We start from the raw sequence: 25,243 nt of genomic DNA, 5'->3' as shown, positions 1-25,243 counted from the left end.
ACTTTTCATTATGTTTGTATTTGTTACAGTGATCTGTGATCAGTGATTTTTGACTCCCTGAAAGCTCAGGTGATGGTTAGCATTTTTTAGCAATAAAGTATTTTTTAATTGAGGCAGGTACGTCATTTTTTTAGACATAATGCTATCGCACACTTAGCGGACTGCAGGATAGTGTAAACATAACCTGTATATGCGCTGGGAAACCAAAGAATTCATTTGACTTGATTTGGGTTTTTTTGCGGTGGTCTAAAGTATCTCTGGGGTACACCTGAGTTTATGTTATTTGGGTTCCATCTTAACCCTTGAATAAGCTCCAGGGTCTTGTTTGTCTCAGATTATTACAGAATATACTGACTTTCTAAATAATTGAAACATTAATTGTTTACATTCTATTTTAACTACTTTGATAGGACCCGTTACAAATTTTTTGGATTTTAACTCAGAAAATCAAGCTATGACACACTCATGGTGTGACTCTAGGGGAATGGAGACAGGAGGACCTGCATCAGCTCTGCACCCTCGCTAGCACTAGCTCAGCCAAAGAGCACCATGTGACCTGACCATATGCACAGCTGCCTCTCAGTGGCTTGTGCCATTACACGTAAACTCTGCTGTTCTGCTGTTGGGATGCCTGCCTTGTGCCAAAGGGATGCTCTTGGAGTCTCCAAGGCATGTTGCTCTATTTCTTCCAACAGCAGACCTAAGTCTGCTTTTCTCACTCACATCCAGGTCATTGCGGAACTATGTAGATGGACAGGCAGACAGATCCATTCCGTTTTCATTTTCCACCATCCACTGACTGCCTCTGCCTCTTGCCAGTGCTCTCCTGTCCTTTGCTCTCCTTCTTTGTCTCTTTTCCTATTCATCTCTGAAGATGCCATTTCTGGGATGAGAGCCTGGCTTTCAAAGCAACCACCGGACCGATGGGAGCCCTCAATCTAGCAGCTGTAATCTTGCAGCATATCGTCTCATGCTAGGGCCAGAAAGGTTGCTGAGGGGGTCTGCATTCCTGCAGGACTCAGGGGCATCTTCATTTCACTTCCTCTTTCTCTCTTGCCATCTTTGGGCCTGGGACCGTCCTCTGATCGAGGTTACCACGGGACGCCTGACTTCTGAATAAGCACAGTAGCATTTTTAGAGCCCCGCTTCAAGATATATCTTGTTAAGATATCCTGAGTGATTCCAATGTAAATAAGCTAGGCTCTTGCTTGACATTATCCTGCATTTAAAAATACTCAGTATTTTTTTGTTTTGAAAAATAAAAATATACCCAGCGCTGAGCCTTAGGACATGTGTGCTTTTGCAGGAGAAGTGCATATTTTGGAAAAACAAACACAAATATTGCCGCATCCTGTACTATCCAGTGTCAGTGATGTCCTGGGTATTTTGGGGAGGTATCTGGCAGGCATGTGTTTTCAAGGAATGACCGGACGAACCCCATGATCCTGTTTGGGCTCTCTTTCCTGTCCTGAATCTCAATATCTACCCTCTGTGTTTTCTACCATCTTCTCTCCCTTCCTCCCCACTCTATAATTGTCATTTATCCTTAGCAAACGCGAGGTGAAGCACCATTTCTCACTCTCCATATTCTCTTATCCTGCCTACACCTGCAAACCCCTAGCTCATTAAATTTAGAAAATTCGAAGTTCTTACCTGCCCTCTTTGTGCTCATCATACCTGCTTATATATTTGCCCACATTTATTTTGTGGATATGGTGGGAAAGCTATGCTCACAGTTAAGAATAACCAGCAACGAGGTTTCTGGTAAGCAGTCGAAGTTGGCAATATTTTAATTTTTCAGTTGCTCTGCCCTCCTCGTCCTTGAAAAGATCATTCGGATAGAGACAGCTTTCACCTGGGGTGCAGTCTGCCAAGGGGCTAGCTGTACAGTCTCCATCTTTTCCCCTGCAGGACTTTAAAAGTCCAGAGAGATCTCCTTTTGCCTCACATGTTTTATGTTCCACAGTAGGATGTGGATACTAATTTCTGTTCATTCGTTTCTGATGGAGACCAACTACCTCGCTAAAGATAATGTTAATGTACGTGTTGGCCACACTAACAGTCATATGTTCCAGTCCTCACTCTTTTTTAAGAAAAATCCATTAAGATTATTTGGCCAGGGAGAGGCAGAAGAAAAAAATTAGTATAGTTCCTTGTTACAGTTTCTGAATTCTATTTCTTTTAGAAATCATCTTTGTGTGTGTGTGTGTGTGTGTGTGTGTGTGCGCGCGTGTGTGCGTGTGTGCCAAAACTCTGTTTTTGGGTCATATCCCTTTGTCGCTGTAGATCAGTGATGCTCAAAATCTGCTCTGTGCCAGCATCTCCTTGAGGCCCTGGTAAAATAGAGACTGTCAGGCCCCACCCATAGAGTTCCTGATGCTGACCCTGACCTGAATGAACCTGGGAGGCGAAGCTGCAAGGGCCCACTTCCCATCGTGTCACTGAGAGTTGCTGAGTGGCCTCCCTGCTCTTTGTGCCTCGTGTCTCTCCAGGTCCTAGCACCTTTGTTCCTGCTATTGGGTTCTTGGACTGGGCTGTCTCTTCCTCCAGACCTTTGTACAGGTCTAGAAAATTCTAGAATACAGCTCCCCTCCACTGCACCCCTCACCAATGTAATGTGCACACATCTTTCAAGTCTCATTCCAGCCACCTTTGTGCCTACAAAGCCTTTTCTGACAGGCAGGCCTGGGCTACGTGCTCCCCACATGCTCCTGGGGGCATTGGGCAGTCTGGTGCTAGGGTAGCATTCCTCCTGAACCTGGCTATGTTGCCCCCTTCAAAGGCCGCGTCAGCGTAGAGCGTGCATGTTGTGGCATGTTGTTGGCCATTGAATCCTACTATCTTGGTGGGACTCCAAGAAATAGTATTTGTATTAACTGATGAATTGACTATCCAGAATGTGCATGATAGATTGAGTAAGGGAATCAGCAGCCAACCAGTGCAGCATGCTGGAGATTCCTAAGTTCTCTCTCTTTGCCTCTGTTCTCCTGGGGCTTGTGCTAAATGCACTGTTGAGCTTGAATCAGAACCGTGCCTCTGGCTTCTTTTTTGCTGCCACGAGAGGGGTCCAGACACCCTGTCTTCAGGTCTGCAAACACAATGAGGAAAGAAATGCTCATCCAGTAACCACTGGCAACAGAAGAACAAGTCTTTGAAAGCAATACAAAAAAATATGTCCAAGTAAATAATTTATCCATGACCATATTCAGAAAATTTTCATAAAAATCTCTTGGATCATGAGCTACCACTTATCTAAATATTTGCTCTCATAGAAAATCACAAGTACTAAGAAATGGTTTTCCCCAAAAACATTTAAAGGTGTAATGGCAATTTTTAAAAACTGGGTCAGGGAAGTTTTTTAGCACTTAATCTATTAGAAAGGCTTATATGGCAAACATGTGCAGTACCAGTGTAGGCCTCTGGGTTTTTTTGGGTATTTTTTTTTAAACCCAATTTCAAAATTTAGCTGTGGCTACAGAAATGACTAAATGTGGTTGTCTTCTAGACTGAGACTTCTGTTTGGTTTCTACAAGAGGTAGAAAGAAGTTAGGCTTACCTTCCCAGTAATCCAACGATTGCTCCCCTAAATTAGCAATGAAAGAAAATCATAGGAATTATTAGGATCTTTTTGAACTGTGCATTTCTGTTTTGTTTTTCACAACCCATGCGTGCATAGACACAGACTGAGGGGCAGGTGAGGCTGCAGGCCCCAGCAGGTGTACACTGGCCAGTCCAGCGGGGTGCTTCCTGCTGAAGATGTGGTTTCTGAGCTAGGGAAGGACGATTATGAGTTCCATCTCCAGCCTTCAAGATTACGGAGTGACAGATGCCAAGGAGCCGGGACAGATGGAGAAGTGTTTAAATTTGGCTCTGGTTGACACTTGGTAAACATAAACATGATATTCTTGTATGTAAGGAAACACCTGGAAGGCAAGCTCACATGTCTTTTCTTCTTAAACTGAGTACCCTATACTGCCGGCCAGGAGTCTTTGCCAGGTGTCCCTTGAAAACCATTCCTTTGCAACCTATAGAAGGAATTCCATAAGAAGTGGATACGTTAGTTTTAAGATGTGTGCAAGATAAGCACTTGCCCGGCACGTGTGATTTCAAGGGTATCTTACTAATACCACCAATGTTGAAATATTCCAAGAGAGCCCAGTGGGGGTCCCAGCCTAAGCCAGGCAGTATCACGGTATCATTTTTGGGAGGTTGAGAAAAAGTGATTCATAGAAAAAAAGTAAACTTTAGGGAATCGTTGTCACCTGACCACAAGCCAAAGGAAAGCAACCGTTTTTAGTTCAGGAACTGTATCCGAGCCATGTCTCCCACTACCCCATCCCCCTGCTCCCAGGAGAAGCTGTTAACTAGGGTCACCAGGTGTTGGAGATGATCTAAAGGAAATGTCGAGTTCGGTGTACCACCACTGTGCCCTCACTAGGAGGCAGTGCACTGGACCCTGTGGCCTCTCCACCCCCCTCAGCATCCCCTGCAGCTTGAGACTGCACCCCACGCCCTCAGACTACTGCATGTTAGCTTCCATGGCAGGAAGAACACATGTCCTTGCCCGTCCTGATGCCTTGGCTCCCTCTGTCACATTCCTGTTTCCACCAGAACTTCACAAAGCTTTTTAGACCAGCACAGAAACCTTACTTAAGAGATGTTTTTTATAGTGGCAAAATGTACATCATATAAAATTTACTGTTTTAACTATCTTTTTAAGTTCAGTGGCATTACAAGCATTCACACTGTTGTGCAACAATCACGACCATCCATCTCCATAACTTTCAGTTTCCCTAATTGGGATTGTATAGCCACTAAGCACTACCCATTCATTTCCCTCTTCCCCCAGCCCCTGGTGACTTTCTTCTGCTTTCTCTGTCCGTGAATCTGACTACTCTGAGAACCTTATATGGGTTTTTTTGTAGTCTATCTTATATCATGTAGCATAATGTCCTCAAGGTTCATTCATATTATAGCATATGACAGGATGTCCTTCCTTTTTCAAAGCTGAAAGAGAGTCTGTTATATGTATAGACTGTATTTTGCTTATCCATTCTTCTGTTTGTGGATACTTGGGTTGCTTCCACCTTTTGGCCGTTGTGCGTAATGCTGCTGTGAATATAGTTGTGCAAATATCTTTTCGAGTCCCTGCCATCTGTTTTTAGGTGTATACCCAGAAGTGGATGGGTCAAATGGTAATCACTGGTTAATTTGGGGGGGACCTGCTGTCAGTTTGCCACAGCGGCTGCACATAGCACATTCCTACCAGTGATGCACAGAGTCTCTCTACATCTACGCTGACAGTTGTTACTTTCTGTTTTTTGGGGGGTTTTGTTTTTCACGAAAACCATCCTAATGGGTGCGAAGTGACAGCTCACTGTGGTTTTGATTTGCATCAGCACGTAATCTCTTACTCTCAGCTTCACTATTTGCTTGTTTGGGGATGTTTCATGTGGCACTATTACTAAGCAACTCCTCCCCATAGCCTCTGTAGCATGGCAAGAGCCAGGTAGAGTAACAATATAGTTACCCCCGCAAAGTGTATAACACAGAAAGCAGTTCATTATGAATTAGGTCCGCAGGTAGTAACTATGAGTGGAATTGTATGCGAACGGCCTGCTCACCCCCTTCTTCCTTACTGTATTGTTTCATTTTTTAAGGGATTTTATTTTTATTTATTCATGAGAGACAGATAGAGGCAGAGACATAGGTAGAGGGAGAAGCAGGCTCCCTGTGGGAAGCCCAATGCAGCACTTGATCCCGGGACCTGGGATCACAACCTGAGCCGAAGGCAGATGCTCAACCACTGAGCCACCCAGGCATCCCTTGTTTCACCTTTTTTGAAAGTTCCCACTAGATTATAGTCACTGGAAATATTACAGAAACAAATCTAACTAGTTCTGCAAGCAAATGGGAAAAGACACATGTAAAATTTTCCTTAGCCTCATGGAAGTAATTCTCAAAGTGTGGTTGTTGGACAAGCATCAGTGTCACCAGAACTTGCTAGAAATGCAGATTATCAGGCCTCTCCCCAGACCTGCTGAATCTGAGTCTCTGGGGTGGCACTCTGCATCCTCAGTGTGAGGAAGGTCTCCCAGCAATTCAGATATTGAGATTTGGGAACCACTGAACTGTGGCATATAAAATTGGTTCCAGCCCTTTTGAACAGCACCATGTTTTATGGTAAGATTCTGAATTGAATTACTATCATTTATTATTGATCATTTGCACTGGGCATGCCATGGCAAAAAGGTATTCTGAAGACTAGCCTGTGAGGTATTTACATTTAACTTTAGGAAATGCATTTTGGAAGGCAGGGAGGCATAAACACACATGCACCTACCAATTTGGAAATGGACAGTAAACACTGTCATTTGAAGATTAATAGATGGGACTGTTCTGTGGTTGACAAGTGAGTTACATAAAAAAGTTCATTTCAGAAAATAATAAGAATGATAATATTTGATGATGTCATATATGAATTGGCTTTAGGCCTGTGGAAGAAATAGTTCAAAGACACATATGTAGAAGAAGAGAAAATGCCAGTGAAGAGATCTGATGTAGAAACAAAGAGAATAGTATCAGCTGACAGCTAGTGGCCTAAGTATAGACAGTGAGTCAATTTTGATTAAAAGAAGGCCTATTGGACAACTAGGGCAGGTGATCTAAGAATGATAAAACCAAGAAGCAGCATTTTTGAGATAAGAACAGAGAGAGTATTGATCAGTGGAATACAATTTGCCTCTGATCATTGGTTCTCAGATTTTTTTTTTTTTTTTTTTTTTTGGTTAAAGGAACTACTTCTAGACAAAGAGCCCCTTCCTTAAGTAAAAAAGAGAGACATCCATTTTACCAAACAAAAGGAAAGAATGATTCAGCTACTGACAAGAAACCAACAAGGTGACCTCTATTTGGAAGTAGAGGGAGTGTTAAATATATGCATAAATTGTATATGTTGGCAAAATGAATTTAAATAAAATATGTTTTTAAAAGAAAAAATACATATGCATAAATAGTTGATGTTCAAAAACCTGCAAGACTGGAAATCCATCCAGTCTACCCGGGATGCTGGGCAAACCACACAAACGACATTTCTACTCTTCAAAGTGAAAGATAAGTAGAAGTTTGAAGAATCAGGAGTGCCTGGGAGCAAGGTCAAACCCTCTCCTGTTATTTCTTCCCAGCCATGTGCTTAGAAGATAATCATATTAATACTTAAGCTATCAGGGATAGAAGAAGAAATAAAGGACATTACAGACTGTTCTCGGCATCCATTTTCCCCCATCAATGAGAAGATAATGATTAAATCTTGAGGAAGGAGAGAAATATTTAACCAAGTCATCTGTTTTTAAAAATGCAAAGGTGCTTTACAGCAGAATTTATAACAGTGGATCAAGTAGGTGAAGCTATAGAAATACTATCAGAGAGGGTGTTCTTTGATTTTCTCTTTTAAAAGTGTCACTTGTGAACAGAAATTGCAAAGATGTCAGAATTACCTAAAGGAATGAACAATGGAAGAGACGGTCCGAGTGGGAGATTCATAAGTTAGTACATTCATTGAACACCTACTCTGATCCCAGTGTGGACATGCAGGGTTAAATCAAGTTCTTATACTTAGAGGGATTACATTCAAATAGAAGATCTAAAACCTAAACAAAATGATGTATTAAAAAAAAATGATGTATTAGTAAAAGCCCTGAGAAAGGTTGATTGTCTGCCAATCTATTATTTGTCCTCCCATTCCACTTGGAAAATGACTTCCTTAAAAGGGGAAGGAGGAAAAAAAAAAAGAAAGAAAAGGGAAGGAGGAGTAGAATGAACAGGTTATCCCAATTGATAATTCTTCATAATCTCCAGTTCAAAAGCTATGAGAATAGAAAAATCATTCCTTTAAGGAACAGAGAAAGAGAGTACAAGAAGTCATGGTCTCATGTTAGAAAATTTGAAAAGTTACACAGTGTTCAGTGAAGAGAAATGATACCAATAAGTATAGCCTTTGGAGAAGAAAAGAGAAGAAAATGTGGATAGTGGGAGGAAGCTCAGCAATAGGAATTGAAAGTAGGTGTTTCAAAATGGAAGAGAAGCTTCAGGACTTAGTCTAGTTAGATTTAGAGCAGCCAGAGAAAGTTTAACAAATATGGTGACTGTGATAGCTTAAAAAGTTGTCTGCAAATTCTTTGATGCCCTTCTCAAAGGGTAGAGCCCAACTGCCTCCCCTTCAGGAGAGGCTTCACTTAATGACTCACTTCTATTGAGCAGAATGTGGTAGAAGTGATGTTAGGTGATTTCCAAGACTGGATTGTGAAAGACATTCTGGCATTGCTCTCTCTTGGATCACTTGATCATGAGGGAGTCACCTGCCAGCTTGTGAAGACTCAGTAGCCCTGTGGAGAGGCCCATAAGACCAGGAACAGAGGCCTACTGAGTGGTTCATGTGAACAAACCTGGTTCTTGGAAGCAATTCCTGAATCCCTAGTTGTGACTTCAGACGATGTCTTGACTACAACCCAACAGGAGCTGAGTGGTTTCAACTCAAGGCTTAAGGTACTCCCAAATTCCTGAACCACAGAACCTGCAATTATAAGTGTTTGTTGGTTAAACCACTGAATTTAGGGGTGATTTGTGACACAGCAGTAGACAAATAATAAGTATTTTTGGATAGAAAGAAAGGCGACAATAGAAGATGACAAAGTTCAAGAGACACAGTTTTACCATTGGTTGTTTAAAGAAAGAGCAAACAAGTAGCAAACATCATGTTGGTAATGTTTATTTTCCCTCTGCTGGAAATCAGGAGGAGACCTCAAAGACACTTGGTGGCACATTGTTCGGTGTCCATCTATCAAGCGCTTATTACATATCAGATACATCTTTTCTCCTACATATATAAAAATGAGATAGAAATGAGCCTCTTCCTTAAGGAGCTTGGAGCCTAGTAGGAGAGACAGTTGTCAACAAGTAGAGATGACACTGTGACCACGAGTGGAGCAAAATGTGGTGCTTCTGCAATAGGAAGTAGACCTCTTCTAGTTAGTTTGGAAAGTTAAGTGTTCTCAAGAAATTCTAGTCAAAAGAAATCTTTTTAAAAATTGACAAGATGCTGATTGCTATCTTTATAAAGTTTCATAAAAGGAATTTAAGGAAAAGCCCTAAATGAGTGTTTGCTTAATATCTTCCCAAATGTTGTACTCCTGACATTACTCTAGTTCATTAAACTGTTCCAGTCTCTTCCCAATTTCAGGAATTATCACTGTTTTGTGGTTGAGAAAATTGAGACAGAAAACCATCAGGAAATCTGTTCAAGGTCACAACACTAGTTAGTAAAGGAACCAGAATATGAAACCATGAAGCCTGCTTCCAGAGCCCATAATACAGCCAGCTGTCCTGCTTCTCAGTAGTGTAACTGTAATAGAGACTTGGAGTCTGAACAAATGACAACTTGTCCAGTGTTACCTGACCAATTTCCACTTCTGGTCATGGTGGACTAATTTCTCATAGACTAACACTTCTGCCAAAAACAGCTCAAAAAGCTGGTGAAACCTTGAAACAGTCAAAAGCAACCAAGAAGTAAGTAGTCTTTCAGGAACCTACAGTACTGGGGGTAAAAATTGGAGGTCAGAGCCACCAAGGAGGCAAGGCCCCAGAAGAAAATCCAGGCCTTTAGTATGGACTCCCCAAAGTCTACATACTAGACGCAAAGGCAAACCTGAAATTTAAAATACCAAAGACAAGACCGAATTAACAAAAACAAAGGGGGGGAGGGAGAGAATAGAAACAGACTCATAGAAGCCCAGACTGTAAATGTGTAAATGTGGTCTTTAAGATATATGGATTAGTAGGTTCAAGAAATTCAGCCAGATGAATTTGAGTAGAGAATTAGAAGCAATATAAAGGAACAAAAGTGAGAATTATAAGACTAAAAAATACAGTAACTGAAATAAAGAACTTGATGGGTTTAACTGTAAATTAAATGCAGCTAAAGAAAGGATTAGTAAATGGGAAGGTAGCCCAGAGGAATTAGAGATTTTAGGATACACACAAAAAAGGACAGAAAATACAGAAAGAGCATAAGAAGTTTTGCTATGGATTGAATGCATGTCTTGCCTCGTCCTCGGCCAGTTCACACGCTGAGGCCCAGTACCCAATGTGATCATATTAGGTGGGTGCATGGGATTAGCCCTCGTGAATGGGATTAGTGCCATTATAAAAGAGACCTTGGAGAGCTCTCTTGCCCCTTCTGCTGTTTGAAGACACCATGAGAAGATTGTTCTCTATGAAGCAGGAAGCAGGCCTTCATCAGATACCAAATCCACCAGCTACTTGATCTAGACTTCCCCACCTCCAAAACTGTGAGAAGTAAATTTGTCTTTAAATCGCCCAGTTTATGGTGTTTGGTTATAGAAGGCTGAACTGAGATTTATAGGACCCAAGTGATTTAACATACATGCAAGTGGTGTCCCAAAAGAGTGGATGAGGAGGAGGAGAGGTCAGCAAGAGGGTAGAAGAGGTATTTGAAGTGATAAATGCCAGTGTCACATGACTAGTGGATTGCCAAGCCAAGTCTCCTATTTTCAAATTTAGCACCTTTAAAACATTTTTCATAGTGACATATACCCCACAGGAAATGTCTATTAAGAAGTACATGTTCAAGCAGGTCCAGGTCAGGAAATAGGACATTGCCGGTACTCTAGAAGCTACTGCCCACTCCCAGATTAGCCTCCTGATTGTACCACACCTCCCACTAAAGGTAATTGCTACCTCTAATTTTATGATAATCATTTTCTTGGTTATTTAAGCCTATGTGTGTATCCTTAAACAGTATATTTTAGCTTTGCTTGCTTTTGAATTCTATAAATGGTACCCTGCTGTAGCTATTCTTTTCTTCCTTATTTTGGTCCATACTCTGTGGGATTTATTTAGTCCATGTTGATGCATCTGTGTCATTGTTTGAGGAAGTATATACCTCATCTGTTTATCCATTTTCCTGTTGGTGGATGTGAAGAATGTTTGCACTTCAGTGTCATTATAAATAATGCTTGGACATTCCTAAACCTGTACCCTAGGACACATGTGCATGCTCCTCTAGGGCACATCCCTGCAATGAAATTGCAGAGTTCTTAAGAATGCCATCTTCGGGGATCCCTGGGTGGCTAGGAGGTTTAGTGCCTGCCTTCGGCCCAGGGCATGATCCTGGAGTCCTGGGATCAAGTCCCACGTCGGGGGACTTGCTTCTCCCTCTGTCTGTGTCTCTGCCTCTCTCTCTCCTCTCTCTCTCTCTCTCTCTCATGAATAAATAAATAAATAAAATCTTTAAAAAAAAAAAAAAGAATGCCATCTTCAACTTCTTTGTGATGCAAAAACAGTACTGGCTTGGACCCCCACCAACCATGAAGAGTCCCCCAGGCCAGCACACTTTCCACCTTAGAATCACTGTGGCATATTGGCCTCCTAGTGAAGGACACTCAACAGACTTCAGCTCTGGGCCCCAGCATGGAAAGCTTATTAACTACCTCACATGGGCCTGTGTCTTCAGGTCAGTAACACTCTAAAACAAAAACCTGTGTGGAGAGAGAAGGGGGGGCTGGAGTCTCTTCGGGTCCTCTTTCTCAGTGTAGGTATTCAAACAAAACCCCGTTAAGGTTCTTTGACCAGCTTCAAGTTAGAGTGCAGTCATAGTATCAGCACACTGCTACTAGTCGAGGGGAGTGTGGAATGGTTCTTTTTCATCCGACTCCCTTAAGTCAGAAAATGGACAAGATGTGGGTAAGGCTGGTGGCATCGCCTCCCCAAAGCATCTTCCCCTGGCTCATGCTCTTTCTCTGGAGGCAGAGTTGTTTTGGGTCTGGAGCTGCTCCATCTCTGTCAGACCCAGGGAACTGGCCCAATTTAAGGGAGGCAAAGAGATTCTGTCCACCAGCATCCTAGCTGTTCATTGAGGCAGTTCCACAGGGGAACGTCAAACAGGGCCAGATTCCTTAGGACAGAATCCGAAAGGCATCCACACCTGGAAGTGAGGGTGGCCGCAGAGCTCTCTCCAAGGGGCTACTTAGCCCATCAGTCATGTTTGTATCTTTTTCTCATGACTCTGAACATTTGAAAACACTGCTGGTAGTTGGCCCAGGTTTCGTTTCTGTTCTCAGACTTTATCAGCATCCCCTGGATGGCTCAATGAAACACAGATGGTCGGGGTTAAAACACAGATGGCTGGGCCCTACTCTAGAGTTTCTAATTCATCAGGTCTGGGGCGAGGCCTGAGAATTTACTTTTTCTGACGAGTTCCCAGGTGATGCTGCTGCTGGTACTGGTCTTGGGAGCACATCTTGAGAACCACTGGTCTAGCTCATCTTCAGGCTTCACTTAGTACTTGTTAGTGATAACACGTATCCACATTTTAGTATATAGATTGGAAAATCTACTCAGGATGAATCGAGAATTCCCCAAGCATTCAGCATTCCTGCTTGACATAAATTTGGTTCGTTCTACATCCTTAACTTTTAAGGTTTCTGCTTAAGAGCCCATGAAATTAAAAATTACCTTCACTGCATCGGTGTAGTGTAACACACAAATATACATGGTGCACCATGATGTTAAATTAAGGAGCTTAAATTAAAAGCACATTTCCCTGTTCAGAAAGTCATCTTTTGATCATTTGGCTTAATTAAAATTGGGTATATCATGTACTTACCCTGACTCGCATACTACCTCCACTATGATGCTGCTTAATCTGTGAATTGATTAAAGTCTCTATAAAACTAGCACAGTGCCTGGCTTGTGCTAAACTAGAACAGTGAGATCAGATCGCCTTCTGTCTTTATCTAAAAGGCACAAGCTTCTAGCACAGAACTTATATATTTATAAAATGTAATAGAAGCTTGAAACTAAACACTGTTTTAAGGAAAACCTGAAGCCCTCAGGAGAGAGTTGAGTGTTCATAACTTCTATGTACGATTACACATGGTTGAGGCGTCCTCATGCACTAGGACCAGTAACTGTTGTGACAGCAACAGTGATGCCAGTGCTCCAGGCCTTGCTTCTGTGTGGAGGACCTGTCAGGCAGTACCTGTTTAACCTGGTTCTTTTTTCAGAGCCATGCACAGCAACCAACTTGGATAATAATATGGAGGATCCCAAGGTTAGGTTATATCCATCTTGTTCAGTCCTGTGAAAACAGTCATGATTTGAGAATTGAGCAGTCACATGATTACTTAAAATTACCCAGAATGATGTTTTGTGCTGTTTAGAACATTATGTTATTAGGGCAGGTCATCTGTGACATGAGGGTTTGTGATGATGTGTTTCTGAGAAGTCTAGTGGAGGAAATAATTTTTAAGTTCCATGTCCTCCTCCCCACCCCTTGACCCTCTTGTGGCCATGATTCTGAAAATCATACGTAGCCTGAGGTTGAATCAGAGATCAATCTTTCTGTGTCCCCCCAAAAGTTCATCCCACCAGTGCTTCCAGGGTCTCCTCCAGGGCATCAGGTCCTGGGGTTAGTCTGGATATAAGATGGAGGCTTTTCCCTCAAAGATTTGTTTCTCTTTGGTCTGTTTGGGACAGAGGGATACATAAATACAAACTGAATACAGTTGTCTCTTGATTCTTGCATGGCAGCAATGACTGGTGGGTGAGCCCCACCGTGCTTTTACAGAGTTAAATGTCCTCAGATACCCATTTCCCTGGGATGTCATTGGTTTTATGGAATTTTTACTTGTTTTGTGAGATTTGCACACTTTGGATTAAATGTTTGTAAAGTCAGCCTATAGACAGTGGCTGAAATCCTTGTTAATTTTGTACCCATGGGCAGGACGCAAAGCTGGATGGGTCCTCAGCAGCAGGAAGTTGCTGGATGTTGAGAAGTGCTGAACCTGCTTTAGGAATTCAGTTAAGAACTGTAGTGGGCTCCCACCATTTGTACGGCTGTCTGTGGAATATAGCAGTGGAGAGGATGTGGTCTGGCTGGCCTAATGCATAGTGAAGGGATAGGACATACGTGTAAAGTATTTATTACAGAGCAGTTACTAGACTACACTCTGCTCCTGCCACTGGAAGCTGTTAGCCCCCTGCAATATGGCAAGCCAGGGAGGGGAAGAACTTATCTTGATTGAAAGAGAGGATGAGGTGGCTTCTTCAGGTGGAAAACCTTTCAGCTGAGCCTTGCAGGAATGGTCACCCAAGGTGAGAGACAAGATGGTTCAAAGAACAACAGGAACAGGAGTGAGAATGGAACTGGAGGTGGGACACACTTTCTGTCTCATTGATTAGATCTGTCAGGCAGGGGCCTGGTGGCACACCCTGAAGAGCCACGGCGTGAGGTTGGCTTTTCTTCTGGAGCCACTGAGTGGGGCCAGCCTCCTTTCACCTCCGCATCAACTCTGCTGGCTTGTCAGTGCCTCAGAAGGAGCAGGACCAATTTTAATAAAAATAATGATATTAAAGTTTATTCAAATAGAAGTAGGCATGGACGTAATCACAAATTCAGACACTTCTCAACAGAATCTGTGCTTAAACCATGGTACAGCTGCCCCCCTGGGATATTTCAAACCATGTTTAACATGCAGCCAGAGTTTTCAACTGCTCTTAAAGTATTTATTTTTAAATAGCTTAGAGTTAGGAAATTTTTGATGGCTTCATTTCTAATAGAACAAGGGAAATTTCTAGCTGCTGCCTATATGCAAATCACTTTTTTAAAACTACCAGTTGATCCGGAGTAGGTTGGGAAATTTAAAAATTTAAGTTTCTTCAGCATCAGGTTAACACCAGTATCCTACATGCCGTGGAGTCCCCAGTGTTCGAATAACTAAGATACATGGGGCACAGAAGCTGTCCTAAGCAAGGGGCAATTTTTCTTGGATGCAGGACACGCGGAACCTGGGGCGGCCTCGGGCGAGTGTGCACGTCCGTGCACTTCCCCGCGTGCCCTGCGCACGGCCCTGCTGACTCGTGTTCTCTCTCCTCCCCAGCCCAGTGACTTCTCCGTGTCTCTGAAAGCATCAGGGAAGAACAAACATTTCAAGGTGCAGCTCGTGGACAATGTCTACTGCATCGGGCAGCGGCGGTTTCACACCATGGACGAGTTGGTGGAACACTACAAAAAGGCGCCCATCTTCACCAGTGAGCACGGGGAGAAGCTCTACCTCGTCCGAGCGCTGCAGTGACGGCCCCGGCCCCTGCCGCCTGCGGGCCTCGGTGCCACACTCGCTCCCCGGAGCCGGAGCCACGATCCGCGATCCGCGATCCAGGAGGAAGCCGCGCTCAGCTGGGCCCGGGCCCTCCTGCAGCGGCCTCGCTGCGACCGGCGCCTCGTCGGTCCTTGGCTTCCTTTGCCTCGTTGACCTGTGCGTCGGGGCGGTCTGTTTGCCGCGCGCCTCCCCTTTGCCTGGCCGGGCCCTGACACCCACTTTCCGGCCCGCCCCCCACTCCCGCCCGGGCTTAGAGAACGGCAGGTGGAAGAGGGGAGGTTGGTTCACTTCATTCCTGCTCCGCTGAGAACAGCCTTAGCCTGTTCACATGGTTCGTGCAGACACAACCCCTCGTTAAAAAGGTTAAAAAGACACACCGGGCACAGCTTGAACGCACTGCGGCTGCCGTGGTCAACTAAGAACTCCAGGACAGCTCAGAAAGCGGGGGCGGGAGCTCTGCAGAGGCCCCCGGCCCTGGGCCTGGCAGCCGCGCTCTGTGCCCTCTGCCCTCACCTGGCTCCCAGACTGTCCAGGGAGTGGACGCGCCTGCTGGTAGCAATACCAGAACCACCAGATGAGAGAGTAGTGGGGAAAGTCCAGTGCCTTCGGGGCTATGCTTGCAATAAAAGGATTTCCTTGAAAGTCAGTCTGCAGAAGCGAGACCCGTGACTCAGAAAGACAGACGTTGTGGTCATTTACCCCCAGATGTGCCATCCGCATAGTGCTTTTTCCTCTCGCCCTTTGGCTTGTTTAAATTTCACAATTATGTATTTAATTCTCAAAGTAATATGTATCCGTAGCCATTTGTTGACACTAATACAGATGATTAAGGAAAACAGCTGATCTTTGGGGAAGGGGAGCTACCGTACACTTTACACACACACACGCAGCCACACCATATATATATATATATATATATTATATTATACATATATAATATATATATTATATATATTATTTGCTTTACAGGGAATTTTTCAGGGTTTACAAGAGAATATTGTGATTGGTAGCAAGAGACACACAGAATGTTTATGAAGAAACTGCATTTTCTTTTTTCTTTACATTTGAACTTCTTTATAGTTTAAATATTACAGTCTTGAGATGGCACATTCCTACAACTGAAGAAGGGGTCTTGAGACCTCCTAAACTTGCATACTCAGTTTTTTGGATATTGTAATAAAAAAAAAAGTATTATGACAAGACTGTGTGTGTATTTATCTTTGGTAAAACTCAGACTCCCTTACGGGAGACTAATTGCTCTAGCGTTTACTGGACATTCAGTGCCTACGGGGAAACAATTTTTAGAGAGGAGTTTAACAAATTTATTATTTGCGTGTTTTCTTTTTCTACCACCACGTATTTTGTATGCTGAAATAATAAATTTTAATTAGTGAAACTCCAAGAGAAAGCAGAATCTCAAGCTTGGTCGTAACATTACTCTTTGGACATTATTTGTTCAAAAGTGTTGTACTAAACTTTTGTCAGTCACACTGCTCAGCACCAGCTTTTCTCTCTTCACCTATGTCCTAACTTTCATTTGCTCGATTGGTAAGTGAACCTCAAACAGTGGCAACATGCCAGGCACTGGAAACGAAGTCACATCACAGGATTTGTGGTTCGTGGGCCCGTGACAGGGAATGTATATTTAGTGCGCCACGTATGCCTGACACAGCGTGCTCACTTACTCCTCATCACAACCCTGTGAGGTGGTCCTGCTCTCATGCCCCTTATATAGATGGAGAAAATGCACAAAATAAATGCACAAGTTCATGTGGCTGGTACGTGCGTGGTAGGGCCGGGCTGTGAACCCAGAGAGCCGACTTTGGTGCCACCCCCTCCCAGCACCAGCCCACAGGGGCCTCCAGGAGAAAGAAGATATTTGGTGATTGTTTGCACTTAACCTACCATTCTGGTTCTCTCTGAGTTCATGGTATCTCTTTGTTGCCTTTGATACAAATTAGAAGTCTGGGGCCTGGTACCTGGACTTGGGATACCCAGTTACATCAGACTATATATCCAGGTGAGTGACGTGGATCATTACTTTAGACAAAGCACATCTATACCTTCTCCCTCGAAATTACAAGGCCTTTGGACATTTTCAGATTGTTACTATTGTGTGTTCCATTTTGACTTCATGTTAGAATCCCTCTAAATAATGAGTGTCTGGATAGCTGAAAGACTTGGATTTACACGTAGCAATTAAGAAGGAAACAAGTGATTAAAGGACACAATTTTGGCTTCAGCAACTTCTCTAAGGATTATAGTTAAAACTGACCGTCATTCCCGATCTTGTCCCAAACCACCATGGGAAGTCCTCCAGCTGTGTGGGGCAGATCAGGATTCGTATTTATAAAAGTTACAGCATCCAGTGGAGGGTGAATTGACAGCCCCCAGTGTGAGCCTCTTGACAGTAGGGAAGGCAGTCAAGGCAGGGTCCCACGGGGTTTGGAGTGTGGACCGCAGACGCTCCGTCCAGGTGGCCCTTCTGCCATAACCTTCCTACGTGTCCGAGATTTCCTGGGCAGATCTCGTCTTGCCATTCCCTTGACCCTGCACAGATAGCAAAGGACAATAAAGGTCAGTCATTTTATAGTTGTGTGACTCTGCTCATTTGTTTGCATTAAATGTGCCTTCATTTTTCAGAAACAGCCCTGCTGAGTTACGACCCTGAACTACCAAGCCCGCACACGTGACGTGTACCAGATGCTATTAAATCATGTTTCTCAGGAGCTAAAACTGGCCATGTTTTCTCCCAAAGTGCATCACAAATTATAGTCTTAAATTATAATTAGACTCTTTAGGTCTACTGAAACTCTGACATTTCCAAACAAAGTATTTTCGGTGCCAGTACAATTTTGTCTTTGGTTTCTATATGTGAAGTGGTTTATAAACTCCTTTTCTACCGTTTCCACCACCCGATACCAGAATGCCAAATTAATTTTAGACCAAAGTTTAAAACTATGAGAGCATAGAAAAGCTTGAAAGTATTCTTCTGAAATAAAACTTTTCAGTAAATACAGGTCTCATCTTGGCCACTTTCTCACTAGAACTCAGCCATAGGTGTGTCATTCATGTAATTACCATTTGTGTACTTTCAGGCCTGACACCTTTCAGGGGTGCTGTCACCCCCCCTCCCCCGCCCCGAAGCAGTATCCCTCTTCCAGACTTGGGAGCTGCTGCCAAAGCCAAGTGTGGTAGGAGCGCCTGGTTATCCTCATTAGCTCTGTCCCTTCAAGAGAATTAGCCAGCTTCTCGGAGTGTATTTGTCTACAGGCAAACGGGGCTCATCGCCATTTTTGAGATTCATGGGACTTTATGAGGATTCTCTGGGGTGGAGCACTTGACCAACTTTGTAGGGCATGCTACACAATGCTAATCGGTGCTGGTCAGGCCAACTGGATGTCACATAATCTACTTAACATGTTTCCTCATCTGTTGGAACTCTGATGCCCCCACCAGCCACAGGCTTCCTCTTCACTGCAGAGGTCTGGCTCCATGTGGTCTGGACCGGAGATGTCCGTGCCAACCCAGCCCCACTTTTTAGAACTTAGACTCTTCAAGTATGCAAGGACGTGTGTTCCAAGAAACTCCTCATTCTAAATATGTGACCTATCTTTCATTAGAAGCCCCAGGCCCCAAACCATACTTGACCATACTGAGCACCATACTCCCCTTACATTCTTACCTCAGGTAGTTGACAAATTTGCATCCCTAAAAAAAAAAAAAAATCCTCCCTTGAGGAGCAAAAATCTTTGTCTTCTTAGCAGGAGTGGGGGGCGGGGGGGGGGGGAGCAGGACAGAACACCCTCCACGTTTCTTCTGTTTCTTAGCCTGAGCCGACAACGTAAGTAAGAGCCATTGAGTACTGGGCAAATGTTGCATAGGCCAACCAATGTCCAGAAAACCTCTGCCTCCTGTCTTAGCTCAAGCTGCTATAACAAAATGCTATAAACCAAATGTCTCATAAACAACAGATTTATTTTTCACAGTTCTGGAGACTGGAGGTCATGATTGGGGCGCCAGTGTGATCAGATTCTGACGAGAGCCCTCTTCTGGGTTGCAGACATCTGACCCACCATGTTGTCTCCTCAAATGGTAGAGAGAGAGCCAACTATCTCACTGGCCTCATAAGGGGGATAGTTCCATTTGTGAGGAGAGTACCACTCTCGTCACCTAATTCCCTCCCAAAGACCTCGCCTCCAAATGCTATCACATTGTGGATTAAATGTTAACATGAATTTAGGGGCAGTGCAAACATCAATCCTTAAAGACGACATTAAGGTAACCCCACTGCTCTGAGGAAACTGGCCATTGCTGTTCTAAATACAGCTCACTCAGACCTAGAGGGCTTATCGTTCCAACCATTCAGAAATGTCCTTTCATGCAGTTACTCAACCATCAGATTCTAATTTGAAGGGAGCAAGGGGCAGGCATCTGCATTTTTAACATGCTCCGTGGAGATTCTGATGTAGATGGTTTCGGGCCTACACTTTGGATACTGTTCTAGTCTACTTGAAACCTTTGGAAAAACCACCTGCTCCCACCTCCTTGTGCTCACGTTATTGACAACACACACCTTCTATAGCACGTCCTTTTTTTGGATCATATAGAGAGAAATATCAGACCTTGAATGACTAGAGTGGTCCTTTTTTAAGGAATAATCTTTCTTCGCCTCAACCTCCATGTAGGTTTCTCATATCACAGCTCCTAGCCATGCAAGCTAACTGGAAAGACTCACTGTATCCTTGGAGGATCTTGTTACTTGACAGTAAGTTATTACTGAAGATGGATGAGGCTGACAGCTGGTACAGAAGCTCACTTTGACAGATTTTTAAAATGCATGGCCTCCTCCCCAGGGAGTGGGCATTGGGCCAACTCTTCAGCTTGGGGACCAGGTTCTGCAGCCAAAGTGAGGAACCAGAGGACTCAAGATTTGTACTCTAGCTCCCGCTGATGGATGAGGGCATCTGGCTTTCCAAGAAGACGTCATGGCCTGGGGAAACTGCAAGTCCAAAGAGGCAATGGTCTGATCTTCATGGGCATCAAACCCTTTTGGCATCTGTCCTCGAAGTAAGCCTGCCCCTCTCCAGCAGTGTGACATCAAAGTTTTGAGACCTCGGTACCTTCATGGCCTCAGAAACCTGGCACAGAGCTGCACTTTGTACACAGCCATTTAAGGATGATATTATAGTTGTCAGACATTATTATACATGTAGATAAGGTGAACTGCTTTGCATAATACTATAACATAGCTAGAACCTTTGTACAGCTTGTTAAATGATCTTAATGAAAAGGAGGAAATCGATTAATATGCCAAGTTATTTTCTAAACGAAGCCTACTACTGTAACCCTAGATTCCAGGCCACATCAGCTTGTAGAACCACAGAGGCACCGTATTCAAAGGATTTCTACCTCGAACTCCCATCTAGTCACAGATGGGATTCAGATGCCAGCGGTATTCATTTCTACAAAGACAAGCAGTTCCTTTCCAGTGGTGTGAATAGTAAAGAGTAATAAGGAATGACCTCACAGCTAGAATTCAATTCCACAAGGGCAGGGATATTTGCCTCGCTACCTAGTGTAACCAGAATAGCCCACTGCTTGGCACATACTGGGTACTCAGTAAGTATTTGTTTAATGGCACTGAATGAATCAACCTAAGAGAAAAGAACAATGTGCTTTGCAACCTTTCATGTCTAAAAACGCCTTCCTGTTGCCCGTGGAAAAGAATGGTTGCTTGGCTGGATATGGTTCACAAGTCACAATTTTTTCTTCCAAAATTCTAAATGAAGCTCTGTCACTTTGTGGGATTTAGTTAAGCCAGTTTTACTTCATCCATGATAGGAACATCCCCTCCTCACCGATATCTCTTGTTCCTGCCCTTCTGGTGTAGCCCCACCTCACTCAACCCCACAGCATCTGCTTCCTCTGTGAGGTCGTCATCTGCCCCTAGTACACCACGTGCTATTCTCAACCACCAAGAATTTGGTCTATTTTCTCACAGCACCTGCTATACTAAATGGCAACTTCTGCCCACTGTCTTCACCTAATGTCATCACTCAACCATCTCTCTTCCTGAACCTCTGCTTCCATCTTAGCACCCAAGTGTTCAGCAGCTCCCTCCTGTCCAACGGAGATGATGAAATCCAGACTAGACTGCTGACATACTCCCACTCCCCTTCCAGCCTCAGCTCCTCAGTGCTTCCTCACCACTGCTCCTAACTCCACACGGAACCCAGGCACGCGTGTCTCCCTGAGTCCGCTCACCTGTCAGGAGGCCATTTTGGTAAATGAGTAACTTCCTCTGTCCATCAGACCCCACTGTTTCAGCCCCTTCCCCCATTCCCTCTACCCTGTTGCCTCCCCTCCAGGAGACCTACAGCATTTATCCGGGTCTGGGGCCATAGTGGTTTTCCTGGTTGTTGTTGTGCTGGCTGTTGCTGGCCAACCTCTCTGGCATCCGTATCTTTTTCTCTCCCCTCAGACTATCAACAACTCAGTTTAGGTTGAACCACGTGAAACTGCCTCTTTTTCCAGGTCATAACTGACTGAATAGTGGCAATTTCATACAGTTCAACCTAAAAATTCTTCTCAAAGTGCTTAATACTATGCTCCGTATACATAGTAGATGCTTAACAAATATTTGTTGGTTGATTAACAACAGAAAAAGAGACCCTATAAGGGGAAATAACATCCTTCTTTCTAGTTTAATAAGAATTAAAACAAACCATCTTAAAACACTAGAAGGAAGCCTTGACGTAATCAAACGTTAGCTATAAAGAGTATATTCTAAGACCCAGTGGTATTTTGATTTATCCTGAGTTTGCACATGTAAACCACAGAAGGAAACCTGTGTTTCTCAGGCTCTTGTGTCTCCCTGTCTGAAAAAGGTCATATGGTGTCTGAAATTGAGTCAGGGTCTCATTCGGTAGAACTGTTGTTTCTTATTTTCTTATCTGTCTAATCTACCATAGAATTTCTGGAAAATACCTTAAATTGGACACCAAATGTGCCCTGTGACCTATTGTGACTTTTTAAAAAATTGTGGTAAAATACACATAACAAAATTTACTATCTTGGAGCACCTGGATGGCTCAGTTGTTTAAGTGTCTAACTTGATTTGGGCTAAGATTGTGCTCTCATGGATCATGAGATCCAGCCCCACATTGGGCTCTATGCTCGGTAGAGATTCACTCTTTCCTTCCTCCCCCTTGCTTGCACGTGCGTGCTATCTCTTTGACTCTCTAAAATAAATAAATAAATCTTTGGGCTGGGTGCCTGGCTGGCTCAATCAACTAAGTGTCTGCCTTTGGCTCGAGTCATGATCCTGAAGTCCTGGGATTGAGCCCCACGTTGTCGGGCTCCCTGCTCAGTGGGGAGTCTGCTTTTCCCACCCCCTGTTCATGCGATCACACAATTTCTCTGTCTCTCAAATGGATAAATAAAATCTTTTAAAAAATAAACCTTTTTTTAAAAAAATTACTATCTTTATAAATTTTAATTGTACAGTCAGTGGCATTGAGTACATTCACATTGTTGTGCAACCATAACTACCATCCATCTCCAGAATTCTTTCATCTTCTGAAACTGAAACTCTGTCCCCATTGAGCCCCATTCCCTCTCCGCTCAGCCTCTGACAACCATCATTCTACTTTCTAACTCTATGAATTTGATTAATCTGGACATCTCCTATAAGTAGAATCATACAGCATCTGTCTTTTGCTGATAGCTTATTTTACTTAGCATAATGTCCTCAAGGTTTATTCATATTGTAGCCTGTATCAGAATTTCCTTCCTTTTTTAAGGCTGAATAATATTCCATTGTATGTATATGCTATATTTTATGCGTTCATCTGTCAGTGGACATTTAGGTTGCTTCCACCTTTGGCTATTTTGAATAATGCTATGAACATGGACATACACATATTTCTTTAAGTCTCTGCTGTTAATTCTTTTGGATGCATACTCAGAAGTAGAACTCCTGGATCATATGATAATTCTATTTTCTCTTTATTTATTTATTTACTCATGAGAGAGAGGTAGAGACACAGGCAGAGGGAGAAGCAGCCTCCCCGTGGGGAGTCCGATTCGGGACTCGATCCCAGGACCCCCGGATCATGACCTGAGCCAAAGGCAGACACTCAACCACTGAGCCACCCAGGTGCTCAGGTAATTCTATTTTCAATTTTTAGGGAAACCACCATAATGTTTACCATAATGGATGCACCACTTTATAGCCGCACCAACAATGCACAAGACTTTCTATTTGTCCACATTCTTGCTAACAGTTGCTGTTTTTGGTTTTTCAATAGTAGTCATACTAATGGGTATGATTACTGTGACATTTTTGTAAAGATTAGAGGAAAATGACACATCATTATAGCTGAGTTTCACGTTCATAACTGCATGTGTAAGCTTAAACTTGAGTGTCTGCGTCCTCAGACCCACACATCTTCTGGCACTAACAAATACATTCAACTTACTTTATACTATTTTGAAAGGTTAATTTTTATGTATCTTAATTCATAGGTGCAATGCAGAGAGTACAGTTTACCCTAATTTTGAAAAAAGAATGAAATCTAAAAGCAAGAGATTGTGAGACTGGAGATTAGTCTTAAAAGGAAATTGATTCTAGAAAATAATTAACATTTTTTTGAAAATAATTAACATTTAAAATCAGCCAAGTTAGCAATAAAGAATGCAATCCTGTTCCAACAGTTACCACTCCCCTCTTGCCTATGACTTTAATAAATGAATTGAATCCCTCAGGGTGGAGACAGGCTACCCAACCTGCCTGGTATAGTTGGATTCAAAATAGCTCTGTCTCTGTACCTCTTAGACACCCATCCTCTTCCATTCATATATGTAGCTCTTGGTCTAACCAATGAGTGCATGTTGGTCCCTCTGGTAGCTTGTTTACGTGCTAGTGCAAAGCTGATGGTGTGGGAAAGGGGACACGCAGAAGTGGGAGGGACAGGAGAGCAAAAGAGAACTGAGCAATGACAGAAGGAACAAGACTCTGTTGTTACCTGGAAGGAAGAGGGAATAGTGGACACAGATGGCTTGTGGATTTGGTGATCACACAGTAATGGGATGTCTGTCCAATGGCTTCTGTCTCCCCATGAAGTATGAGGCCATCAGTGGAAGATTTTTTTGTGCCCTCAAAAAATGGTGTTTGAATCTATAGGAAAGAGTATCTGAAAGGAAGTTACTTGAGTTTAAAAAAACAAAATACAGTTACCAAACCCTGGTTCTTCCTTAAGTTTCTTAATTCAGTTTACAAATTTTGTTTTATTTATAAACCAAACACGAAGCAATCCTTTTAATTAGTTTGATTAATGTGTCTGTCCATATTAACATGAAGTTAAACTCCTTTAAGCATTTTATTTTTTTTCCTTTAAGCATTTTAAATTGCATTTATATGTCCATTAATTCAATTTCCTGTTTAAGGACTTCAGTGATCTAATTAATAAACAAACCTTTCCAAGTACTTAAGTAATCCTTGGAAATCTAATAAATTCAGCTTACAAACACAGTGAATCTTAAGCTCTCTTAAATGTTCCATTGCTGTTTGTACAGGTACTGAGAGTCCAACCTAAATTCAGAAGTCTAAATTCATTTAGACTTTTTAAGTTAATAGGCCAAATTCTCTTAAATTTTATAAATACATAAGTTACCAAATACACACAGATTTTCTTACCTCAAAAATGTCAATGTTGTAGCTTCATCCCAGCAAACATTTCTAGAATTTAAAGAAATATTTACCTACAAAAGTAGGGACACCTGGGTGGCTCAGTGTTTGAGTGTCTGCCTTTGGCTCAGGTAGTGATCCCAGGGTCCTAGGATCAAGTTCTGCATCAGGCTCCCTGCAGGGAACCTGCTTCTCTTTCTATGTCTCTGCCCCTCTCTCTGTGTCCCTCATGAATAAATAAATAAAATCTTTTGAAAACAACAAACAAACAAAAAAAGCAATCATAGCCATCCCCAATGATGTTGGCCAAAATTTCCTAAGAGGTTTCTGGGATTACCTTCTCAGCTGCAGGGATTTTTTATGATCAGAGAGGTCC

At 43.0% G+C, this 25,243-nt stretch overlaps 1 protein-coding gene across 5 annotated transcripts in view; it reads left to right on the top strand.

Moving 5' to 3' along the window:
• The window catches only part of NCK2 (NCK adaptor protein 2), a 149,969-nt gene extending 133,593 nt beyond the window's left edge, over positions 1-16,376 (top strand). For all 5 annotated transcript variants that reach the window (XM_055328101.1, XM_055328099.1, XM_055328096.1 and 2 more), the window contains one exon: positions 14,958-16,376. In XM_055328101.1, the coding sequence (XP_055184076.1) occupies positions 14,958-15,152 (195 nt within the window). In that variant the 3' untranslated portion in view covers positions 15,153-16,376. The remainder of the gene's footprint in view (positions 1-14,957) is intronic.
• The last annotated feature ends 8,867 nt before the right edge of the window (positions 16,377-25,243 follow it).

Source organism: Nyctereutes procyonoides, unplaced genomic scaffold (genome assembly GCF_905146905.1).
Source record: "Nyctereutes procyonoides isolate TBG_1078 unplaced genomic scaffold, NYPRO_anot_genome, whole genome shotgun sequence".
In the NCBI taxonomy this organism is placed as follows: Eukaryota; Metazoa; Chordata; class Mammalia; order Carnivora; family Canidae; genus Nyctereutes; species Nyctereutes procyonoides.
The sequence above is the reverse complement of the archived record's forward strand: the minus strand, read 5'-3'. Positions and strand labels throughout refer to the sequence as shown.